This window comes from Nestor notabilis, unplaced genomic scaffold, assembly GCF_000696875.1.
Source record: "Nestor notabilis isolate BGI_N333 unplaced genomic scaffold, ASM69687v1 scaffold9926, whole genome shotgun sequence".
In the NCBI taxonomy this organism is placed as follows: Eukaryota; Metazoa; Chordata; class Aves; order Psittaciformes; family Psittacidae; genus Nestor; species Nestor notabilis.
The window spans coordinates 6,482-28,907 of record NW_009933287.1 but is presented as its reverse complement, the minus strand read 5'-3'; the positions used below and the strand labels follow the sequence as shown (position 1 = coordinate 28,907).

The 22,426-nt window shown below is 37.4% G+C and overlaps 1 protein-coding gene across 1 annotated transcript; it reads right to left on the bottom strand.

The window, feature by feature from the left end:
* Positions 1 to 4,735: 4,735 nt before the first annotated feature.
* On the bottom strand, positions 4,736 to 21,684 carry ARID4A (AT rich interactive domain 4A (RBP1-like); the record flags this gene model as incomplete). The annotated part of the gene is made up of 13 exons (XM_010016809.1): positions 4,736 to 5,746; positions 6,228 to 6,374; positions 6,940 to 7,155; positions 8,724 to 8,828; positions 9,011 to 10,141; positions 11,461 to 11,662; positions 11,836 to 11,920; positions 13,112 to 13,309; positions 14,748 to 14,998; positions 17,062 to 17,290; positions 18,795 to 18,892; positions 19,042 to 19,136; positions 21,612 to 21,684. Coding segments are annotated over 13 exons (2,934 nt in total), but the record flags the coding sequence as incomplete, so codon positions are not given.
* Between the last annotated feature and the right edge of the window lie 742 nt (positions 21,685 to 22,426).

Below are 22,426 nucleotides of genomic sequence, written 5' to 3'. Positions count from 1 at the left end.
GGGAAGGCAGCAGAGCCGGAGCCACCGGCGTGACGGGGCCCTAAACACAAATGGAGAGAAAAAGAAGGAAGCGTGTCAAAACTAACACTATAGGAGACCCAGCACAGCGCAGGCAATCGGGAACAGGGCTGTAAAAAGCAGGACACCATGGAGAAGCTGCTGGGATGGTACAGGATCACCACACAGAGGGTGGGAAGCAGAGTGTAAGCAGGAGAAATCAAAGGGGTTGGGGTTTTTTTCTTCTTTTCCTTTTTAAATTACTTTAAACCTTACCCATTCCTAAGGGAAGTAGTTATCAGGAAATCGATGAGCATCAAGAGACAGAGCTTTAAGCTGCAGATACATGTAAACAACTGGCTTATTGGAAAGAAAACCACCCTTGTGCAATAAAACAGTGTCTTTCATACAAATTCCACATCTTACCTCTCCTTACGAAATGCATAGCTGGCAGGAGTATGGCAAATTAGGTCAGGCTGTACCCAGATGAGGGATTAGTGGAGGAGCAGTTTAGAAATAGCTGAAGACACTGACAGGTTTGGAACAGAAAATGTTCTTTGGTTATTCTGAAGAGCAGGGAAAGGGTGAGATTTTGCCAGCAACACATAACCTTGTCCCTCACCACCAAGGCTCAGAGTGAGAGTTAAGCAAACACTACTGATAAATAACCTGCAGGTTTTCACAGCTGTAATGGAGCTCCAGTGCTCATTTTCTTTGCTGGCAAGCAATGAAACACAGCAGAGGTGAGCCCTGCAATGCTTCTGTGGTTCTTTTCATCATGAGTGAGCTGTGCTAGTGAATTAAACGTGTCATAAAGAGACGCTTTTTCACTTTTGAAAACTATTGGTATAGGATAAGCAACAGCATAAGGGTACTAACTAATATAAATGGCAGGTAGTTGCAGACCTGAAGCAGAACGAACCAGCACAGCCCTGCTCTGAAACAGAAAGTAGGATTTCTCTGAAGTTGGGAAGCAGGAATAGTAACATAAATAGTGCTGAGGTAATTCAAAACAAAGAGGAAGCCAGGAAAGTCTTATTCTTAGAAAGGGTGAGAAACAGTCTGCTTTCACAATTAAGGTTGCCTTACCTTTTCAGGTTTCTTAAAATGGCAATGCAGTGAGTATTTGACTAATCACAAAATCCACCACGCAACTGCATTGAAACAAGCACATATTCAGACCAGCAATACTGTAGCACAAAAAATCGAATTTATAGATTCCTCCAAAGCAAAGCATGAGACTAATAAATGCTCGTGGAACCTGGGGAACTCACAGATTTCCAAAACAAGGGACAAAAATCCCAGTAAAAACCAGCTAATTGGTGGTAACTAATAAAGGTGAATACTTCTTCTCCCAGAAACCTCTAAAAAAAAAAATTCTATTTGTTGGAAGATAATTTGGTAAAATGATAGATTTTCTCAAAATTTGCAGGCAATAGCTTGATAAAACGTGTGAGCTAATTATAAAACATCTTTTTCCTAAGTCCTGGCATTACAGTGAGTCAGTCTCTGGCAACATTCCCACTGGTTCCTCTGCTTTATTATGTTCCTTACATCTCCAGAGGTAGTCGTTATCCTGCATGCTGTAGCAAATAATAAACCCCCAAGTACAGACAAGTAAAAATAGCCAAGATTTTAATGCACAAAAGGCAAGGGCACAGTGAAATAAACAGCTGGAGATACTTTTGTTAACAGATTCATCTTCTTATGTTTTGGCTTGTAAATCAGTCTTCCGGCTCATCTGTCAGATTTGCTTCAAGCAATCAAACCAAACATGCTCTTAGAAAAGAAAATAGCACTAAGTCTAAGCAATACTGTTGTAAAAGAATTCCAGTAAATGCTGTCCAGAAATCCCATTTGGCTGCCTCAGCTATCCAAGAGTATTTTTAATAGGGGAAAGAGGAACCTTTTATAAGAATATTCATTTTTTTTAAATGTAAAATTCCATCTGGTCAGCAAACCAATCTGGAGAGAGAAGGCTCTCAAGAGTGAATAGTCAGAGACCTGGGAATTGACAATCCTTAGATTCAGATTCTTTTTCCAGTTCCCCATCAAAGCCATCCTAAGTAATTTGGGTAGCTCTCTACCCTTGAAATGAGAATATGCATCCATATCAAAAATTTCTGCCTAGTTTATTCTAATACTGCACCTTTAAAAACCATTAGATTCAAGTAGAACTTCACAGTGAAGTGATTTAATCCCCTTTCCTGCTGCTGTCCTTCAAATTAAAGGCCTCTTGCCACTCCCCATGAAGGTCAGATGCATTATGCTTCATGAAGAAATACACTTGTTATGTTTTTCTTTTACTGGTAATTACTTCTGTAAATCTGCTTAACCTCTGTTGAAATAATGGTCTGTTATTATTGTTCTGACATCTCTGCTTCTCCTGCCAGATCTGTTCAAACTGTTGCAGCAAGAGGTTTCTCAAGCACCAGCAATCTGATAGAGGAATCATAAACAAGTGGAGATTTAACTGGGTGTTGCTAAACTTACATATTAGAGAGAAAAAAAGAAAAAACAACCAACAACTCATTAGTATACACGTAGCTGGTGCATTTTATGGAAGGGAAAAATTAAATCAAGTAGGGAAATGAACCTTTTCTTACCTTATGTCCTTGTGCGCCCATGTTTCAAGCTTTTTCCAACTTTCAGGTATATGCTAATTAAAAAATAAGAAGTCTGCCAGCAATTGGTAGTTCTTTGTATCTATTGCAGAAGGCAGGGGGAATCTGAATTCTCTTGCAGCCCACTTCTTTTTAACAGTTTCAACAGCATTTGATCCCATAAGCTTAATTATATTTTTTTCCTTCTAACTAGACTTGAAATAACTTATCATTTTGAGAAAAACTGTAAAAGATAGACAGCAGGATAACAGCATGAAGACTGCCAAGAGGGTGCTTTATTTTTGCTTGCTCTTACAAGCATGGTATCTAATCTCTTATTAAAAATAAAAAATAAATCCCAATTCAGTATAATCATAATTACTGTGTCCTCAACAGCATAAACTTCCATTCAAGGCACTGGAACACACTTTGGAATTTATATCAGCAAAGCAGAAATAAGGGGATTACAGTAAAGTTAAAAACAAAAGACCTGATTAGGGTTTCCTGTTGATTTCACTTTCTGCACAGGATAATTTTCCTTTCCCTATGGTACTTTTACATGTCATAAGAAACTACTTTAAACATCCACTGAATAATCTGGCTAACTGACAGGCTTCTTGCCAGAAAGATAAAACTAGGAAATCAGTAACATTCTAGAGGCTTTGCTAGTGGCTTGGCAGAAAGTCCACCTTTCTATGCATGTTTAGTGTTCTGCCAGAATAGTAATGTTAGATGTCACTGGGGTGGGGTGTAGGAGGTGTGGGTGTCTGTCTGTCCATCTGTCTGTGACTAAGCAGGTGGAAAGAGGAAGTCAGGAAGCGAGTTCTCTATGTCCAGGAGCAACCACCTGCTAGAATGGTTTCCATGTTTGATGGAACCATACCATCAGCCTTCTATGCAGTATTTTAAACATTCCTGAGAGGCACAGAGAAGCAGTCAGCATACACATCTGTGCCAAAGTAAAGATGGTCAAGAGCTCATCCACCACCTGTGCCAGCTGAGCAAGTGTATGTGCCTCTAAGATCTCACTCGGTTTGTAGACAGAGGTTAGGTATCTGCGTAAGATATAATTAATCCTGTTATTTCACTGAATTTAAAATTGACTTCTGCAACTGTTAAATGTGGAAGATAATCTGAGAAAATGTGACCCATGTTATTTCCTTTTAAACGAGTATTGCTTTTTATTCATAGCTATTATAAGATTAACATTAAAAGTTAGCTCTGAAAAAAAGTCTTTACAACAGTTTATGGAGATTAATCTTCCTATTTAGGTAAGTCCAGACATTTACAAGAACAATCACTTAAATAAAAATAGAATATAAAGCCTATGTTTAAAACATGGCCTTTATTAATGCTGTCTAGCGAGCTCCATATTTATCTTACATTGAAATAGTTCTGCTTTGCTTAAGAAAAGACAGAAAAAGTGCATTTACAAGAGTACTTTTTCTTTAATTTTCTGAGAAAATGGAAGAAATTGGAATCACAAGTTGACAAATGTCGTAAAATGAAATTTCAAGAAACATCAATTTTAGTAATGCTACACCATCACTAGTGTTTCGTTCTGACCTTCTGCCATGTGAACCAGAGTATCCCGATATACAGTCTAGAGCATCTATGTTATTACTCTACAGCATATTTAACACAGAAAAAGGGTTAAGAACCCCTTTCAATGTACAAACATGAATAAAAAAATTGATAAAAAAATCACTTTTATACATAATGTATATGCAAACTGTTTTAAATACATGGGTTTGGAAGAGTTATTTACAAACTGTTTCTGTCTGTGGGACAATCCACAGACAAAGCATACACAGTTGCTTTACTTTATTGTTGCATCTCAACTTTGGGAGATGCAAATCCATTCGGCAGTACAGCAAACATAAGAACTTGTGACAAAGTATCTTAAGGGCAACCCAATAAATTTTGTTCCTCAAAACAACGTAAGTACTAGGACTGCCAAAGTTTCCAAATAAAGCCATAATTTTTACCCAGATGCCTGCAGACAGATCTATGTTGTGGAGGCTACATAGACAGACCCATTTGAAATACAGGCATGGCTACTGGATAAAGCATCCTTAAAAGCCATAACTGATACATATGTTTTATCGAAAGAGTGAAGTAACCTAGAATTTTTTTTTTCCAATTTTATTAATATTTTAAAAAATACATAAAAATACAACATCCAATGTCTGAATAAATATATTTAACAAGTTGCAAGATACCTTATTTTACACAAAAATTTCAGCTTTAGAAATCTTGTTAAATAACTTCACTGTTGTTATATATTTCATTTTTCGTCTTTTTGTAACAAAATAAAAACTCTGAAATTACATAGAAAAAAGACAAAATATTTTTGTCAAGGGATAAGATAGTCCACTGAAAACCTATTCACAATTCCACTGTAAACATTAATAAACATTAAAATATTTGCATAATTGTGTGCTCAAAAATCCTATAAAAAGTGGAAGACTTATTACAACTGTAGTTTTCAGTCAACTACACTTCCTTTCACAATTTATTTTGTCCCATTTACACCTTTAAAACTGGGCACATTGCTGAACACATACTTTGGCAGTTCTGTATAGCAAGTGCTTCCACAAAAAGGAACTACTCACCAAGAGTTAACATACAGCTTGGCGAAAGTGCAGCGGTTACTCAGTTCTTTTTGATAATACTCTGATGTCTGCTTGGTGCACTTGCTTTTCTAAGATCTCCCTAGAACACCTGAATGCTTCATTGGACATAACTTTTCAAATTCGGTAAGTGCCCTTTCTCTGCATTAATAAAAACAAAACAAAACCAAACACAATGACAAGCATGTCACATTGTGCCTACAAACCTTCAGTTACCAATGAGCTTAATTTCTCTGAACAGTAAATTAAACAAAAAAAGAGGGTAGGAGGGGAGAACAGGTACAGTCCAGCAGTGGAAGTGTGTACAGAATATACTTGGCAATGTCAAAGCAGTTGAGTGCTTTCTGTGGTTGTATTTCAGGATTTATGTCCATGGCAGCAAGTTGCTGGCAAGGCAGAGAAATGTGCATCACCTGCATTCTACAGCAAGCACGTTTTGTGGAGGAGAAGATGATGATGGACTCATTCCAGTGTCTGATGAAGCAGATGACATGGATGCTCCTGTGTGTGACACTGAATATATAGAACAACAGATCAGCATCAGATTATCAAAGCACAGGTCAGAATGAAGGTTTCCTAGCGTATCAGGTTATTTAAGAGATCTCAAAGGAGTAGCGTGATCACAGGAAACTGATACAGATTTTTTGTCAAGTGCTTTCACTGCTATATTCACATAAAGTGGATGAGTAACTGTACCCTTTCTGCATCACCAGCCAATTGAAAAGATGAATCAGATGAGTCATTACACTGATTGAAAACTCAGACCTAGCTTGCACTAGGAAATCCAAGTTTCTAATACACTGTTATAAAATAGTCAGGGAATGCTTTTGTAAGGTTCAAGTTCTGAAGAGCTATAAATATTTTCTCAACATACCTACAAACAGACTTTTTTTTTCCCTAAAAACACTCCCAATTAAACTCAAGTTGCTTTGAGTTATGTATTTTCAAGAAAATTAACTTCTCATGGGAATCATAAAGCAAATCCAAAAGTTACCTTCTCTGTCCTTCTTTTTCAATCGTTTTCTTCTCCTGTCTATGGTTGCTACTTCTGACTTCAAGGACATGTAGTATTTTCGTATTTCCTGTAGTTTTTCTTGTAAGAAGGAGATCCTTTCAGTGCTGCTCATATTGTCCAGCTCATCTTAAAAGTGGGAAGAGAAAACAGCTTCATCAAGGTGATTTTACAAAAACGAATACAATCCTTATAGCAGACCTTATAGCAGCCTTCCAGTGCCTATAGGGGCTGACAGAAAGCTGAAGGGGGACTTTTTGTGAGCAAGTAGTGATAGGACAAGGAGGAATAGCTTTAAACAGATAGGGGAGATATAGATTAGATGTAAGGAAGTTCTTTACTGTGACAGTGGTGAGGCATTGGCACAGGGCGCCCATAGAAGCTGCGGCTGCACCATCCCCGGAAGTGTTCAAGGCCAGGTTGGATGGGGCTTTAAGCAATCTGGTCTAGTGAAAGGCATCCCTGACTTCAGCAAGGGTGTTGGAATTAGATGGTCTTTAAGGTCCCTTCCAACCCAAACTATTCTAGGATTTCATGATCAATCTTCAGAATTTACAAAATGCAACATAGAAGTTAACGCACTTCCATAACCAGGCCATAAAAGGCCTGTACCTGATTTTGAACCCCACATTTTTCTTTCAGAACAAGTTTTCTCATAAATTCCCTCTAATCAAGTCACTTAAAGAATTCTTACTGAGCTGAAAACTCCATTTGTATACTCTAGGTGAAGCGTTCTGGTGGTGGTGTTTTTCTCGGTGTTTATCCTTCTCTCCATCTTTGATGTGAGGCGAAATCACTCTTGCAGGTGATCGGGAAATCTTCTGTGGTTTGGATGCATTTATATGTTTTACAGGAGTACATTTACTTGAACTGTCCAGGACAGAAAGGTCTTCACTGTCACTACTTTGTCCTGCAGTAAGAGATATGTACTTGGATTTAAAAGAACCCAAACAACTTGACATTTTAGAGCTGTAGTTATAGTCAGAAAAAATTATTAAGAAGAAACTGCTCCTCCTGGCTTAGGAGATCCCAGAATGCACACAAGGAAAAACCGTATGAGATTCAATGTATAACCTTATCAGATACAACAGGCACTGAACTCTCAAGTGAACTGATCCTTAATGCAGGAGAAGCCAAAGGCTGACCAGGCCTTTAGTTAGAGAGTCTAAATTTTACAGAAGTAATAAAGCAGCTTATTAAAATAAGAATATTAGAGCACTGATAAACTATGTTTAAGTCACATTTTTGGTGTTCATTGTAACATAAGACACTACAATCTCCTTTTCAAAGATCAAAACTGTATTAATATAGGTAGGTAGCCCCATGACTATATATATCTACCAAATTGCTTTACACATCTAAAGGAACAGTTCTGAAACATGACTAAAAGCATAAATGCTTTAATATTTAACAGAAAGTTTTAAGCTAATATATGCAAATATTTTAGACTGCCACAGTAATTTCAAACTTTTACACAGGCAAGTCAAATATGTCTGAATATTGTATGCCAGAATTCATATTTCAGTCTGATATTTAAAAATTGTAACAATACTGTCACAGAGCCTAAATATATTGACTCATTCAATACAGTCATCACCAGAAATGTGTTACAGAAATGCAAAAAAATCAAAATTTCTACAGTAAATTAAAAAATAAGTCATATAATGGAGATAAACACACAAGACTGCATTTGCTGAAAAGTTATTCTTTAGCATCAAGCATTTTTTCTGTACTTCATAGAAGCACTTCTTCCCCATGAAAAACACCTACTGTAATACTTTGAAGGAGATGTTCCTACTCAGAACAAGCTCCCCTCTCAGAAATTCATAACCAACCCAATTACTGCAGCCTTTCAGTACTTAAAAGGTGCCTATAGGAAATACAGAGAGAGACTTTTTAGCAGGACCTCATGCAACTGGACGAGGAGTAATGGTTTTAAACTAGAACACGTGAGATTCAGGCTGGACGCGAGTTAAAAATTATTTACAATGAAGGTGGTAAAATACTGGCACAGGTTGCCCAGAGGGGTGGTAGATGTGCCATCCCTGGAGACATTCAAGACCAGGCTAGATGGGAGCAACCTGATCTAGTTGAGGATGTCATTCTCATTGCAGAGGGATTGGACTAGATTACCTTTGAAGGTCCCTTCCAACCCAAACTATTTGATGATTCTATATAAAAACAATCATAATGGTAAATATTTAGTAACTGCTAATATACACTTCTATTAAAAGTGTCTCCTAAGGAAGTAATTAAAAATAACCAAGAGATCTCCCAGGAACACTGCCACTGCAGAGCTGCTAAGTTCTTTCCAGTTAACAGTCAATAATCAGGCACCTTAATAATATTCATAAATAATCATTAAAAACCCTGACAAGGAAGTCCCACCCAATTGAAATAACGGGTAACTGAGAACACTACACCTTTATGCATGTTGGTAGGGCAGCATAACCTTCCCCCTCCCCCCCTCAAATGTACCTGTTCCATTCTTTTCATTTTTGGCTGCAGCACTTGTTCGCTTTGGGGTACGCTTTTGTTTTTTTGCCAATGTTCCGCTATTGCTATCACTGGGTCTTTTTTGACCTAAATGAGAAAATAAATAAAGACAAGACACCTCAAATATCTCTGCTACTAACAAACTTTTTTTATAAGCAACAAAGAAATTTAAAACCAGAAGACAAAGCAAACTGGCTATTTTTAGTAAAACCAGTCTTAAGATGACTTCAGATATCAGTAGAGCAGAGAGTGTTGACAGGAACGCTCACCTTTCTCTCCAATCTCTCTTTCTTGCACAGATAGACTACAGGTGCTTGATGTAGTACTGGCTTCAAATCCATTAGCAGACTCGCTTTCACAGAGACCTTCTTGAGACTCTTCTGCCACACTGTCGACTTCGATCGTCATGTCACTTTCACTCTTGATACTGCGCGATTCATCCTGGCTCAGAGTAAGAGGTGAGATCACTGAAAAGCTTGACTGGACTGCAGCGGGTAAGGCAGATAGATTTGGATTTGAAGCATTAGGATCTGGCTTTTCCAATATGATGTCTTCACTACTGCTCTTCTCCTTTTCATCCAAGTCATCCAAGTCTACTTCATGGCACAGCAGTGTTTCAGGACCAATCTGAGGCATTGCATCATCCTCATCTTTTAAGGGAACATTCTCATTTTCTTCAGAAGGACGTTCAGAGTTCTCATTTCTCAGCTCTTGAGTGTGCTGAACTGATTCTGCCACCAGTGATGGCATCTCCTCATTCTCCGTTCTGAGGGACTCTTCAGCATTCAGCCCTCTACATTCTTCTGCTCCAGTACATTCATTGGTCCTCTCTTCAGATACAATATTTGGCACTTCCATCTCACTCTGTCGTCGATTTCTCTTCTCAGGCGATGCCTGTTCTAAAGTTTTCCTTTTCAAAAGCTTCTTATCTTTTGTAGAAGGTTCTGTTTCACTTTCAGTAGTGCTGGAAATTTCCTTACAGTCCAAGGAAGACATGTCTAATCTTTCAGGTTCTGCAAGAGGTTCATTTGCCACCTCTTCTTGGCTTCCTGGTGAAATCTTGGCATTCTCTAAAGAAGGATCTTTTGTCTTGCTCCTTCTCCCTTTTCCTTTAGGTGATTTTTCAGCCTCCCTTTTGACTTCTTCTATTTGTTCTGTTTTATTTCCAAAAGTCTGAACAATTTGTTCACTTTCTTCGACTTCCAGTTTCAGTGTTTCTAGTGGCTGTACTTGAGTCCTGTCATTTTCTTTCAATGCATGAGGAATCTTTGGGTTTTCTTCATCTAGCTTCTCATCATGTAGCTTTTCACTTTTTTCCAGTTCTGAAGTTTCTGGACAAAATTCTTCATTCAAATTCTTTTCAGATGATTCATCTGCTTCACTGTCAGAAGAGCCAGAGTCTACAAATTTAAAAAAAAGAAGGAACAGCACCTTAAATCATCAATTACAACACAATTTCCTTTTTCAACCACACAAAAACTTTCTTCCCAGTAATTTACTACATTAACATCAGTTTAGAATAAACGATTTCAAACTTAAAGTGCTGCGTAATTCAACGCACTTACTACAGTTCTTATTTTTCCTCAGAATTTCTATGAAACTACAATAGTAGCGGTACTGTCCGAGTTCAAGATGCATCTGGACAACACTCTCAGTCATAGGATTTAGTTCTAGGTAGTCCTGCAAGGAGTAGGGAGTTGGACTTGATTATCCTTACAAGTCCCTTCCAGCTTGAGATATTCTGTGATTCTACTACTACTATTTCCCAAATAAGATGGTATAAACAAATTACAGTAAGAAAAACAGATCCCCATAATCTGGTATCTATCTGTGGAAACTGCCTGCCCCACCTGACATTACAAAGCAAAAAAAAAATCAACACTTCTCTCCTCCATGCACCCCCAAACAGTAAAAAAAAAAAAAAAAAATCAAACCAAACGCTTCTACACCACAATATGGACATTTCATTGTTAAACTATTGTACAAATCACGCACCATATGCAGAGCAAGCATATTTACATTACTGGATTATTCAGGGATCTGTGCTGAAAGCAGACAGTGGTTTCACTTCAGTTCTTTTTCACAGAGACTTAGAAACACCAAAGATATTGCTTCCGTTTGCATATAATTAACAACTTAAGGTGCATGATATTGTACTGGTGTTGAGGACTTAATTACCACAATGAAGACTATCATCATACTACTACAGTCGGTCTGCTCATGATTACGACTGAAAGGCTCTGGCTACAGAGTATGGAATGACTTGCACAGTCATTTCCATGCCATAGCTCTCCTGTGAGCAAACTGTGCTCCTCAGCAGTGTCAGCTCAACTATTTCCTCAATAAAATTCACAGGGAGGAAAAAAAACCAAACAAAAATCAACAACAAAAAGGTAAAAATCAAACTTCTCTTCAAAAAAGTACTGAAAAACCTCAGAAGCCTACGTGCTCACCGTTTGATCCTCTACCAGAGTCAAATATTCCTGAGCTACGTCTCATCTGCCTGCAAGGTGTTGCTAAAAATCAAAAGTATTCACTTTTATAGAGTAAAACCTGCACCAAAAATTTGTTCAGTTCTATTGCTTGCACACTGACTGGGTAAGTAGGACCTTAAAGCTGCTGGCAGCACTGTGTTCGCTGGAGTTGTCATATTAATGCATGGCATTACGTCACTGTTTACATGCACTTCCATGCCAGAACATGAGTGCACCAGATGTACCTTCTGTTCCATTTGGTAATGGTGAGGAATCTGACAAGTTGTTCCGTGCACTTCTGGCTCCTGATTTACCTTCACTATTAGGCGTTTTGGATAAACTGCAGGATGCGTTGGATAGAAGAGTAGATTTCAGAGGGGGTCGCCCGCGCTTTGTTTTTTGTTTCTCCTCATCCTTCTTCTCATCCTTCTCACTGTCTTCTTTATTCTGAGGGGAAGACAATGAATGTTAACGTTTCACTGCTGATCATCAAACCTTTTGCTCTACACTTGGATTAAAAAAAATAGGCTGTGGACTGAGTAACTTTTCTGAAAAATAACGAATTGTGACAGGCATTAAGCATTGTACCACCAAAAAAAACTTAATGAAATAACTATTACTTTTGTTTTTTTCTTCTGTTTTCTCTTTGGTCCTCCTTTGTCCACAGGCCAGATAATCCGATCCGCTTTCACCCACTCATCGTATCTAAAAGTGAGTAACAACATACTGTTATCACTACGTATAAAAAAGTTGTTTGCAGTATGGGGATTAAAAAGACTGAGTTACAGGAAACATTTATTAAAGAGAGATGGGAAATCAGAGCATATATTTACAAACACATGCAGTACCTGGCATTAGAAAGATGAATTACATTTCTAGTCCACAAAAAAATTTATGGGATGGGGGAAACAGAGGTGCAAACTTCCCTGTCTCTTGCTAGCAAAGCACTGGAACCCAGAGGACGGCACCAGCTGTAATTTTGTCCATTATTTCACATCATATACAAAAAGCAGTTTTCACCACAATAGTAAAATGCCATTTTGTTTGGGTGTTTTGTGTGGGTGGGGTTTTTTGTTTGGTTTTTTAAGGTAAAAGTTTTAAATTATAGCAACAAACTGGATGAGATTCTGAGAAGCACAAATACACTGCTAGTGCTGCTTAAAATCTCCTGAGTTATTAAAAAGGGACAGATGTAAGTGTATCTCCCCACACATAAACTTTATGTTGCCATATAAAGAAATTTGCTTTGTTTAATTAGAAATGTACAGATTTGGAACATCTCAGGTTATATATCAGAAGCGTTCTAGTTTCAGAAATTCAATTTGTGGTATTTTTGTCTACATAATCACAATGCTTTTAAGAACAAGAGCAAAAAAGCCATTTCTGCAGCACTACTGAATATAAAGCATGGCTGCCAAGAGAAGCATTTAAAGATTCTGTAGTTCTTCATAACAACCATTCTTTATAATCACAGTTAACATTCAATACAAGAATAAATTGTGTTGCCAAAATTTCAGTGCTTGATACACTTAATTGTAGAGGTCTTCACCATCATCAGTGACTCCCTTAAATAAAGTCCAATAGTGCAACAGTAGCTGACACAATAAATTACAGGGATGCTCCTGTGAGGAGTGAGGATTACTCACTTTAAGCCAGATGAAAACTTGGACACATACAAGGAAGTATATTCTGAGATTTCAGTGTTGTAGTGTCATACTATGAACAAAATTACTAACATTGAAACGTGTAATAGAGTAAGATCCTGTTACTGTGTTGATAATTCCATTTGGAGCCAAGTCACTAATCATCTCTCTCTTTTTGTTCTTAGAAATGAAAGTTCTTTTGCAAATAATCCTTTTAAGAAACAAAGAAATGAAAGGCAGTTGTTATCCTCACCTTACATTCCAACCATAGTAATGAACTAAATATAAAACTTCTCCATCATCAATTTCTGTGCTTTTAATACTGGCTTCATAGATTTTTTGAGTCTTTCCACGTCCATATTTTACTTTCACTTTGGTTCCAGTCAGGCAGGGTTCTGCATCCTCCTCATCCTCTTCACCTTCTGATTCTCCTTTGTTCTCAATTTCCTCCCTGCAGTAAAGTGTATTTAAAATGCCCACTAATTAAAGACAATCAATGTTTCAACATTTAACTAGCGTAGCCAAGCTACTACAAAAGAAAAAGGCTGCAAGAAAAAAATGTTTTCATCTTCTGTATCCTGCACTGCCCCTGAAGCTAGCTTAGACACAGCTTCTCACATCAAGAACAGGACTTTGAGAGAACAGAAGTGCCAAAAATATCCAGAAAAATTGTAATATAAACACAACTGATTATGTGTACAGCTACCTCAGAACTTAAAAATTAATTTTTAAGTTAATGTTTTGATAATGCAGAAAGAGGAATAAATTAATGCCGTGTTTGGCTCCTGAGTAAGATAGGAAGAGCTGATTTTGACACATTTTTTAAAAACAAAAAAATTCTTTCTCCTACAGTTTACTTAATAGGCTACAGTTTACTAATAACGTGCATAAGCTTGAATTGCCATCATAGTGATCCTCTCACAGATGCAAACACCATTCCATTAAGAAAAGTTGATTACAACAGTGTTTAACAAAGATTAGAAGTGTCTGCACACCTCTTATTAGCTACGTCTACCTCTTCTTATAGCTGTATCTGATATTTAAACATTCTACCTAAAAATACTTTCAAGAATCACAATCTAGCCTATTTTTACCTATACTTCTCTCCCTTTTTTAGGGTGAATTTAGCATAACGTAAACTTCAAATTACAAAAAAGTCACCAAAGAAGAAAACAGTGAAAAAGACTACGGGTTTGCTTTTAATGAAATATATTCATTAGCCTTCAACAGCAACTATCTTGCTGTGGCAAACAGTTAAAAGAAAGAGGACAAGCATCATCCATATCGCTTAAAGAAAACTCTTTGGTGCCCATGTCACTTGATATCCCTCTGTGACCTGCTGCACACCCACACTGCACCTTCATTTGAGGCATTTCCACATGCTATGGGTCACTGCAAGAATACCTTTTTTTGGACTACAGAGAGACACTTTCTTTAAAATAATCATACGTTTTTCCTACTCCCCAAAGTTCTGCAGAAGAAAACATGCAATACCCCTATCAGGCTTCATTCAGCATTAACATCCACAAAGAAAAACAAGGTAGGAAAGCCAGAGTAAGCTGGTAAGATGCTGCCTTTGACCACAGCCAAAGTTAGCTAAGAGGTCTACTCTGGTAAAGAATTATTCACCTGGTCACAACTCATTTGTAACCAGGACTATAAATCCAGTTCAACTTGTCAAGCTTAGTCTCTGGATGCTATTTTTCCTTTGCCCTTCCATGTCCCTCCATTCTCCTCTTCAGCCTACCTGTGGGTTTCATACAAACTCCCTTTTCCTTTCTTTATTAGCTGATCCCCTGCCTGCCTGCCTTCAATACATCAAGTAACAAAAATAAGCACACTCATGACAGAGACATACGTGTAAGAAGGTGACAAAGGTGAATGTTTACCTCTCCCTCTGCCTCTCTTCCTCTTCGTCTGACTCTTTATCAGAATCCTCCTGTTTTTTAATTTTTTTCTCTTTTTGCTTTGGTGTACTTTTTCTCCCTAGTGGAGTTTCATTTTCTTTCTTCTCTGCATTCTCAGGCATTTCCTCTATATCTTTGTTTTCTTTGTTATTGTCTTTTAATTTGTCTTGTGTTTTATCCTCTTCGCTATCTTTTTTAGCTGGGGTTGCATCACGAGTAAGTCTTCTTCGTCCCTAGAACAGAAATAAGAACAGTTTAATGACTCTTGTCAACTGTCCCCTGTTTGGACCCTCAGTGAAAAGAGAAATAATAATCTTGTACAGAAGAAAAGCTGGAGATAACAGCAAAAAGCAAAATACTCTAAAATCTTAAGATAACAACTTAAAGTCCTGGGGGGGACCAAAAAGAAAACAAACCCAAAAAGAAACAAACAAACAAAAACCACACCTAAAACCCCACCACCAAAAAAACGACACACACACAAACAAACATACCAAAACAAAAAACACCCCACAAACAAACCCAAAATCACCCCAAAATAAAGCCATTCTGCTTCATTTGGAATAAAGAGGATGCCATTCTGCTTCATTTGGAATAAAGAGGATAAGCTTCTGATTAACTTCTAGAGGATTTCAGGACATTTGTTTGGATCTGTAAGGTCTGTTGCTCTGGTAGAAAGAGCCACAATGCCTTGCTCAACTATGGCAATAGCATTAATTAAAGTGCTTGTAGAGGGACTTGATGATGCTTGAGATGCATCTTCAGTCCTGACAGCCACCTGTTACAATTGCTGTCTGGGCTATCTGCAACTTGCTCTTGGGGATCTAATACAGGTTTGTCATTTTGCTATTGAAAGTCTTTTGATAGGGTCATTGCTTTGTAATAAGAACATTTAAAATACATTATGAATCAAGATTAATTATCTGGAGGCCATCCAAAGACAACAGTAATGAAGGTACTGTGATAATTAAAATTCACAATGGGATAATGGCAAATACTTCAAATACTTTGGAAAAATAATTCATAGATAGCTGGTGACTGGATTAATAAAGTAATAATACATAACCAATTAATATTTATTTAGCAAGAAATTAACACAGACAGCCAAAAATAAAAAGGACAAAAAATTCTTCTACTTTATCCTCTCACCAGTTTTCTCCCCCCTTCAAAACGCCCCTGCCCAAAAATAACCAACCAAAACAAAACAAAAAAAACAACACCCAAAAAACCCAACCCCAAATCTGAAAAACCAACCCACCCTAAAACCTAAACCACAAAAACTAACAAAAAAACTAATGTCTTTCCAGGAAGTTCATTAAGGCTGATACAGCTTGGAAAAACCACTTGCAGTTAGATAGAAACGTAAAACATAATTAACAGTGTAAACACAAGTTTAGATTTGTCTTTTCATCTATTAATTTAAGAGGCCATAAACTTGCTTGAAAAGCTGGTTTGCCAGAAGTACTTAAATCAAATTACATTTCAGTTGAACAGAAACCCTACAACTTGAACAACTTAAAAAGTAGCAATTCCTGTCCTTCAGCAATCACGCTCTATTAAAGAACATAAAATATCCTTTTAACAGAATTAACAGGAGTACTACAGCATATTCAAATACCTTAAAAGTATTCTTGTATTCCCCATCAGGTTCAGTATCCACTAGCTGATGGCTCACTGATCTCATCTATGTAAATACTACCACCACCCTCACCTCTACAGCACTCAAGGATGAAGGAAGACAAAATGTAAGTGCTCCTCTCTCTACTTTACCTACATACTGTAAAATTGTAGTGTTTCTTTTATTAAAAATAGAGATACTGTGATAAAAACCAACTCAGAGAAATGGGTCTTCCTTTGATTCTTAAAGCTGTAGCAAGTCCCTTGATATTCCTGCTTCTTGCCAGAAAGCCGCAGATTCCATGTGCCTGTAGAAATTCCCACCCACAACCACAACTGCCCTGCTGAGTTTCACAGGCTGATATTCTGATGATACCCAGCCCTCAGTAGCTCTCAAGCCATCCCTGAATTGAAACATGTCTGACATTCAACATAGCCTAAGCAAATCCCATGGATGGCTTAGAGTATGAAGAAATAAACAAAACTGATCTACTCACAGGTAGGACGTAATTAACTGTTAACACCAACGGTGTTCACAGAACCCTGTCCTATGCCTGTAGTACAAGTATGCCAATTCAAACCTACAATCACTCCACAAAGGAAAACTCATTATGTAAACTGTTCACTATACAAAGGGGTTTTGTTAAGTACTAAATAGAAACCAATTCAAGCCACTTACCCTTGGGGATCTTAGTTCTGGTTCTTCTTTTTCACTTTCACTGCTGGAATAATTTTCTTCTGCTTCTTTTTTAACTTCTGTTGGGGGCATTTTTTGTTCTTCTTTCACACTTTCCTCCATTGGTTCCATAAGTTTCTGTATGTCTTCTACTACTTTTGGTTCATTGTGATGGATAGTCCTAAACTGAATATTTGCAGAACGGCAGTACTCTTCAAAACCATAAAGATACCTATAGATACAAATAAAGCTTCATTTATATTTTCTCTTTATTGAAGTGCATAAAACCTGTTTTCCTGCTCAGAGAAAAGCAAGAGAAGCAGTAACTTGGGGGGGGGTTTTGAAAGAGGGCAGAACAACTCCAACAAAAAACAAGCAACCCAACAAAAACCGCAAAACAACAAAAAAACCCAAGCCCAAATAAACAAAATAAAAAGCCAGAGAAGATTTTGAAAAGAAGCTATTATGCACACAAGTCAAATGGTGAGAAAGAATCCACACAGGTGCTTCCCACAAACTTAACTTCATCCCCATCCAATTAAGATTTCATGACAGTAAAGCCTAAGAACATATACACTGTTCTGCAAATGCATAATGACAGCTAAAATCAGCCTAGTATTAGAATATGGGCATACAAACAAGTTACCACATGGTAACAAACTGCCATGCATCAGCCTGTTCTCTGGTAACTGCCTGTATGCACACTCTAATCCAGTTACAGGTGAGAGACATAGGAACTAGTTTATTCCTGAAGGAATAAATACACAAGTTACAACGTACTATCATGTGTCCATACAACGTAATTACTTCCACTGTAACAGCAACCCAGTACGTATTTACCAATTACTCTTTTTATGATACTCTTCTCTGTAAAATACAGACCTTAAAATATGTTCCCAGTTCAAATCCCACTGCAGATAGTCTGAATATTTTCATCTTCATCAAATTTAATATGAGTTGAGTCATCAGTCATCCCTATTCAATCAGCCAAATTTCCTTAGGTTCAAGTCAAGAGAACCTCATTCTTCCCTTTTACTCAAAAAGCCCAATTGTTTCTTGTCAAACTTCCAGGAGGATAAATAATAAAAATTATTTTTATTTAGAAAATGAGCTTGAAAAGTGTCATTCCTAAAAGGTCTCCATTTCAAAAGTTAAAACACAACTGAAAACCAGGGGTCAGAATAAAAGAATTTATGCATTTACTCACTACAAGCAGTGATTTTACTACTTCATCCTGTCACATTCATCACAGCAATGTAAACTAAATTGTCCTAAACCTGTTATTCTACAGATTCCACAAAGATAGTATTCAAATATGCAGTCTGAAACATGTCTATCTCTATCAATGTTCTCCAGCACGTTAAAGAAAGAGGCATAAAATTCTCCTCATTGCATGCAGCATCTACAAAATTTGAATTTGCCAAAGCTTTTTTTATAAATTTCATTGTTGTCCTCTGAAATAGCATCATCACATGCTGAAAGTGAATGCTTCTTCATAATGAAATTAGTAGAATTCTAACGTACTAGAGCAAAAGGAACTTACACTGCCCTGAGCACGCACTCCTGTCCTCTACCATTTTAATCCTCAGTGCTGGAAAATGCTCAGAACTGTTCATTAACTGAAGAATGTAAACTACTGTTTCATTAACCTATCAAAAATTGCTTGAATTTTGCACGTGCTACTAAAAAACCACCCAGGAAAAACGTTTTCACCGCCATACAATATGAGAACTTACTTTCTATAAGCAGTTTTTACATTGTAGGAAGCAGCCGAGTTCAAAATAGGAATGCCAAGGTCCATATAAATTTGCTTCCATACAGCACCACTCTCAATCTTTGGGAGGGAAAAAAAAAAAAAGAAAGAAAAAAAGGAAGTTTTCAGGTTTTGTTAACAGAGAACATTAAGGAATGATAACACAGTCACAAGCCACAGCCTTTAAGAATGAACAGAGATATGTACTTCAGGAAACATCCAACACTTACATTGTCACACCCACCCTGCTGATACACCAGCCTAAAAAGTTGGAAGAGATTAAGGTCCTTGTAGCCCAGAACAGGTGGTTTATTGATAGGAGTACCTAAATAAAACAAAACCAGAAATAAGAATTTACCACAAAGAACAACAAACCACTTCTTCCATTCCTTTAGCACACATTTGATTACTGATATCCTTCTACATTTTAAAATCTGTATTTAATAATTCCAAGATAAAAGTCACAAGTTAGTAGTTTCCAGTCAGGAATTAAGGCTTCCCCCTACTTTGAATGCATCACTTATTTCTGGGTGGTTGATTAGAACACTGGCACCAGCTGCCTGCTAACTATGATTTCTCAACCTCCTTTCAAATTTGTGCCATCAAACTGGCTGTATCCCACTGTCCCTCTCCTGAACAGGGAAACAGCCAGAACTGCAGCAAGCTCCACAGAATACCTGATGAATGCTGGTATAGAGCAACGTGCAAAGAGATTAACTAAAAAACTTTGAAAGGAATGGGTAAGCAGCAGAAATGTTATATTAGAAAAACATATACACAGGCAAATCATCAGAAAGTAAAAAAGCACAAAGCCGTAACAGGATGTGACTGTTTGGGACAGTTCTGGGAAAAAAAGAATGAACTCAAATCGGATGAGTGGCAATGATGTAAAGAACAATAATTAAATGCAAAAGGAGAAACCAAAAGTGACTTGGGGCAAGTGGCTGCATACGTAGACAATATTCCTCCCAGCAAGGAAGAATATCAAACCTCACCCTTCTGCTTCTCATCTTCATGCAATTATATTTGGAATCATTAAAATAATTTCATAGGACTTTGAGAATACTGTCAACACATGAATCAAAACATTCATACTGAGAGAACAGAACGTAGAACAAAACCTGTGGGAAAAGAAATCTTCCCATGAGGGAAAAAAAAAAAAAAAAAAAGAAATTAATGTACACAGGCAGGAGGAAAGACCCAGTCCTGAAAAAGTTCTGTACATTGCTCAATCAACATAAATGCTCAAATGATGGTTTCTGGGCTGAGTTTCCAAATTTGGAGTACAAATGTTTTTTTCTTGTGTCTCTACAAGCACCTGACATGATCCCTACATGGTTTATATTATAAGACTGCTTAAGAAAGCGAGTGTGGAAGGAGGAAAACAGAAAAGGGGGAAGAATCATGCTACAAGAAAGAAAATCGTGGATTAATCCAGTAGCACAGGAGTGTTCTTTTTTCAACCTGACATAGACTCCTACTCCCCAAGGCAGGTTATTCTCCAGAAACACTGGTTATATACAGGAGGCGTTAAAATTATATTGGATGAACTCTAGTATGTTTTCATATAATACAAGATCAATTTCTAAAACTGCGATAAGAACTGGCAATAGTGAATAGACTTGGAACTGTTCTTTCTGTGGACTAGAACACACCTCGCTCATAGGGATGTGGAGCCTCTTTTACAGAGGTAACCTGATTTCCCCCTTGCATTTTAAAATGCAAGAAAAAAACTGGGGGAGGGGGGGAATATTTGGGCACTACTTGCACTTTATATTTTACTCTTAGCTTTGGTCACTTCTAATTCAAGTACATCAGCATTTGTTGTACTATATGCTGCTACAGAAATATCATTCAGGTAACTTATGTCAAGGAAAAAGAAAAATAGAGTAAAAGGGCAGTAGCTGCACTTGTAATCAACCTCCACCAGTGTTATTGCCGGATTAACACAGTGTTCAAATTGAAATAGCAAGTTCATGAGTGAAATGAACAAATACACTGTAAAAGATAAAACTCTTTCCGGGTTTTTTGTTTTGTTTTGTTTTTTCTTTTTTAAAAAAAGGGGCAGGGGTGTGCAGCCAAGGTACAGAAAACCTTCCATTTCAGCGTCAGCCTCATCACAACTGCAGATGTGAATGGCCTATGCAACAACTGTTCTCCCAAGTCAGCAGGTGTATCCTGCTCTCTATACATAGCACATGCACTTCCAGTGTATATCTTAGAGCAAGATTATTCCAATATGGTCTCACCTAATTCTGTAAAGACAGATATTTAAAATATGCTATTTTCTAGTTCTAGCTAGAGGACAAAGTAACAATCTTTTAAGTTGTCTCTTAAGGCAAATATCACTGCTACACCTGCACATGATTAAGACAGTTCTGCAAAGAGATTTGAAGATGGCCTATCTCCCATTCCCTGCTGGTTGAATTTCACCATCCATGAACAGCCTCCTCAGGTTCCAGCCCGAGATTAACAGCAGCAAAGTTCCCAGCCATGGCTGTCACAACAAGCAATCAACCTAGAGCTTATTTAACACGGATTGTTAACATAAAAAAGGCAAAACAAAACCAAAACACCTCTGGGAGGATTTGAGTTTCCTCTGTGTGATGTGCTTTGAAGTACTAGACCAGCCACATATGAAAATGGGTAAAAGTGTTTCTCCTTGCACCAGACTAGCCGTTACTTTTTTCACTGACATGACAAATATGCTCATAATAATACCCATTACATTACAATTTTAGAAAGCCATTAAAGTGGGCTAGAGATTAAATTATAAACAAACACAGTAATTCAGTGTTACCTCTGTCTTCCATAAACTTGTAAAGTTGTTGGAGGAAGTTGTCCCTCTCTTCAGGATCAAGCTCTTCCTCAGGCTGTGGAAACAAATGCAGTCATAATGAAAACAAAGTATACAAAGTAACAATTTATTTGTACAGAAGCGTAACAGTGAGAACTAAACCCAAACCACTTCCCATTTGGCCATGCAGCCATATAATGGTGAAATATGCAGAAAACAAAATTTGCTCCAGAGACTTAAGTGTGTATCTCAGGAAGAGAAAAAGAAAATGCACATCAGGGAAAGCCTCAATCTATGACAGAAAGAATGTAAGTGTGACCCTCAGAATGAAAACACTAATATATTTTCCCTACTGTTCGAGGTAGAACTTTTATGTATATTTACAAGACTGAAGCAGTTCACAGGAACTCTAGGGGTTTTGGTTTGGGTTTTGTTTGTTTGGGGTGTTCTTGTTTAACTCACCCTCCTTACCCAAACTCTAGCTAAGGTTGCAGAAAAATTATTTCTCCTGGTTCTGATTCTCCAGACAGTTTTTTGTTTTGGTTTGGTTTTTTTTTTTTTTATTTATTTTATTTAAATTCCAGTGCTTGATTTCAGCTTGTATTTGGAAACACTTTTAGTGCCACTTCTGCTGTTTATTATCATAAATTCCTTAGTTTTACCTTTATAGTTAAAGTCTCAAAGAGATGAGCACTTATGAACTTTATGGGAAGCAGTCCACAGTGTGACAGGTGGAAACCATGAAAACACAGTACATTTATTGGGAAATGGGGATTTTCAAGATGCTAGCAGAGAGAGAGAAAAAAAAAATCCCTGCA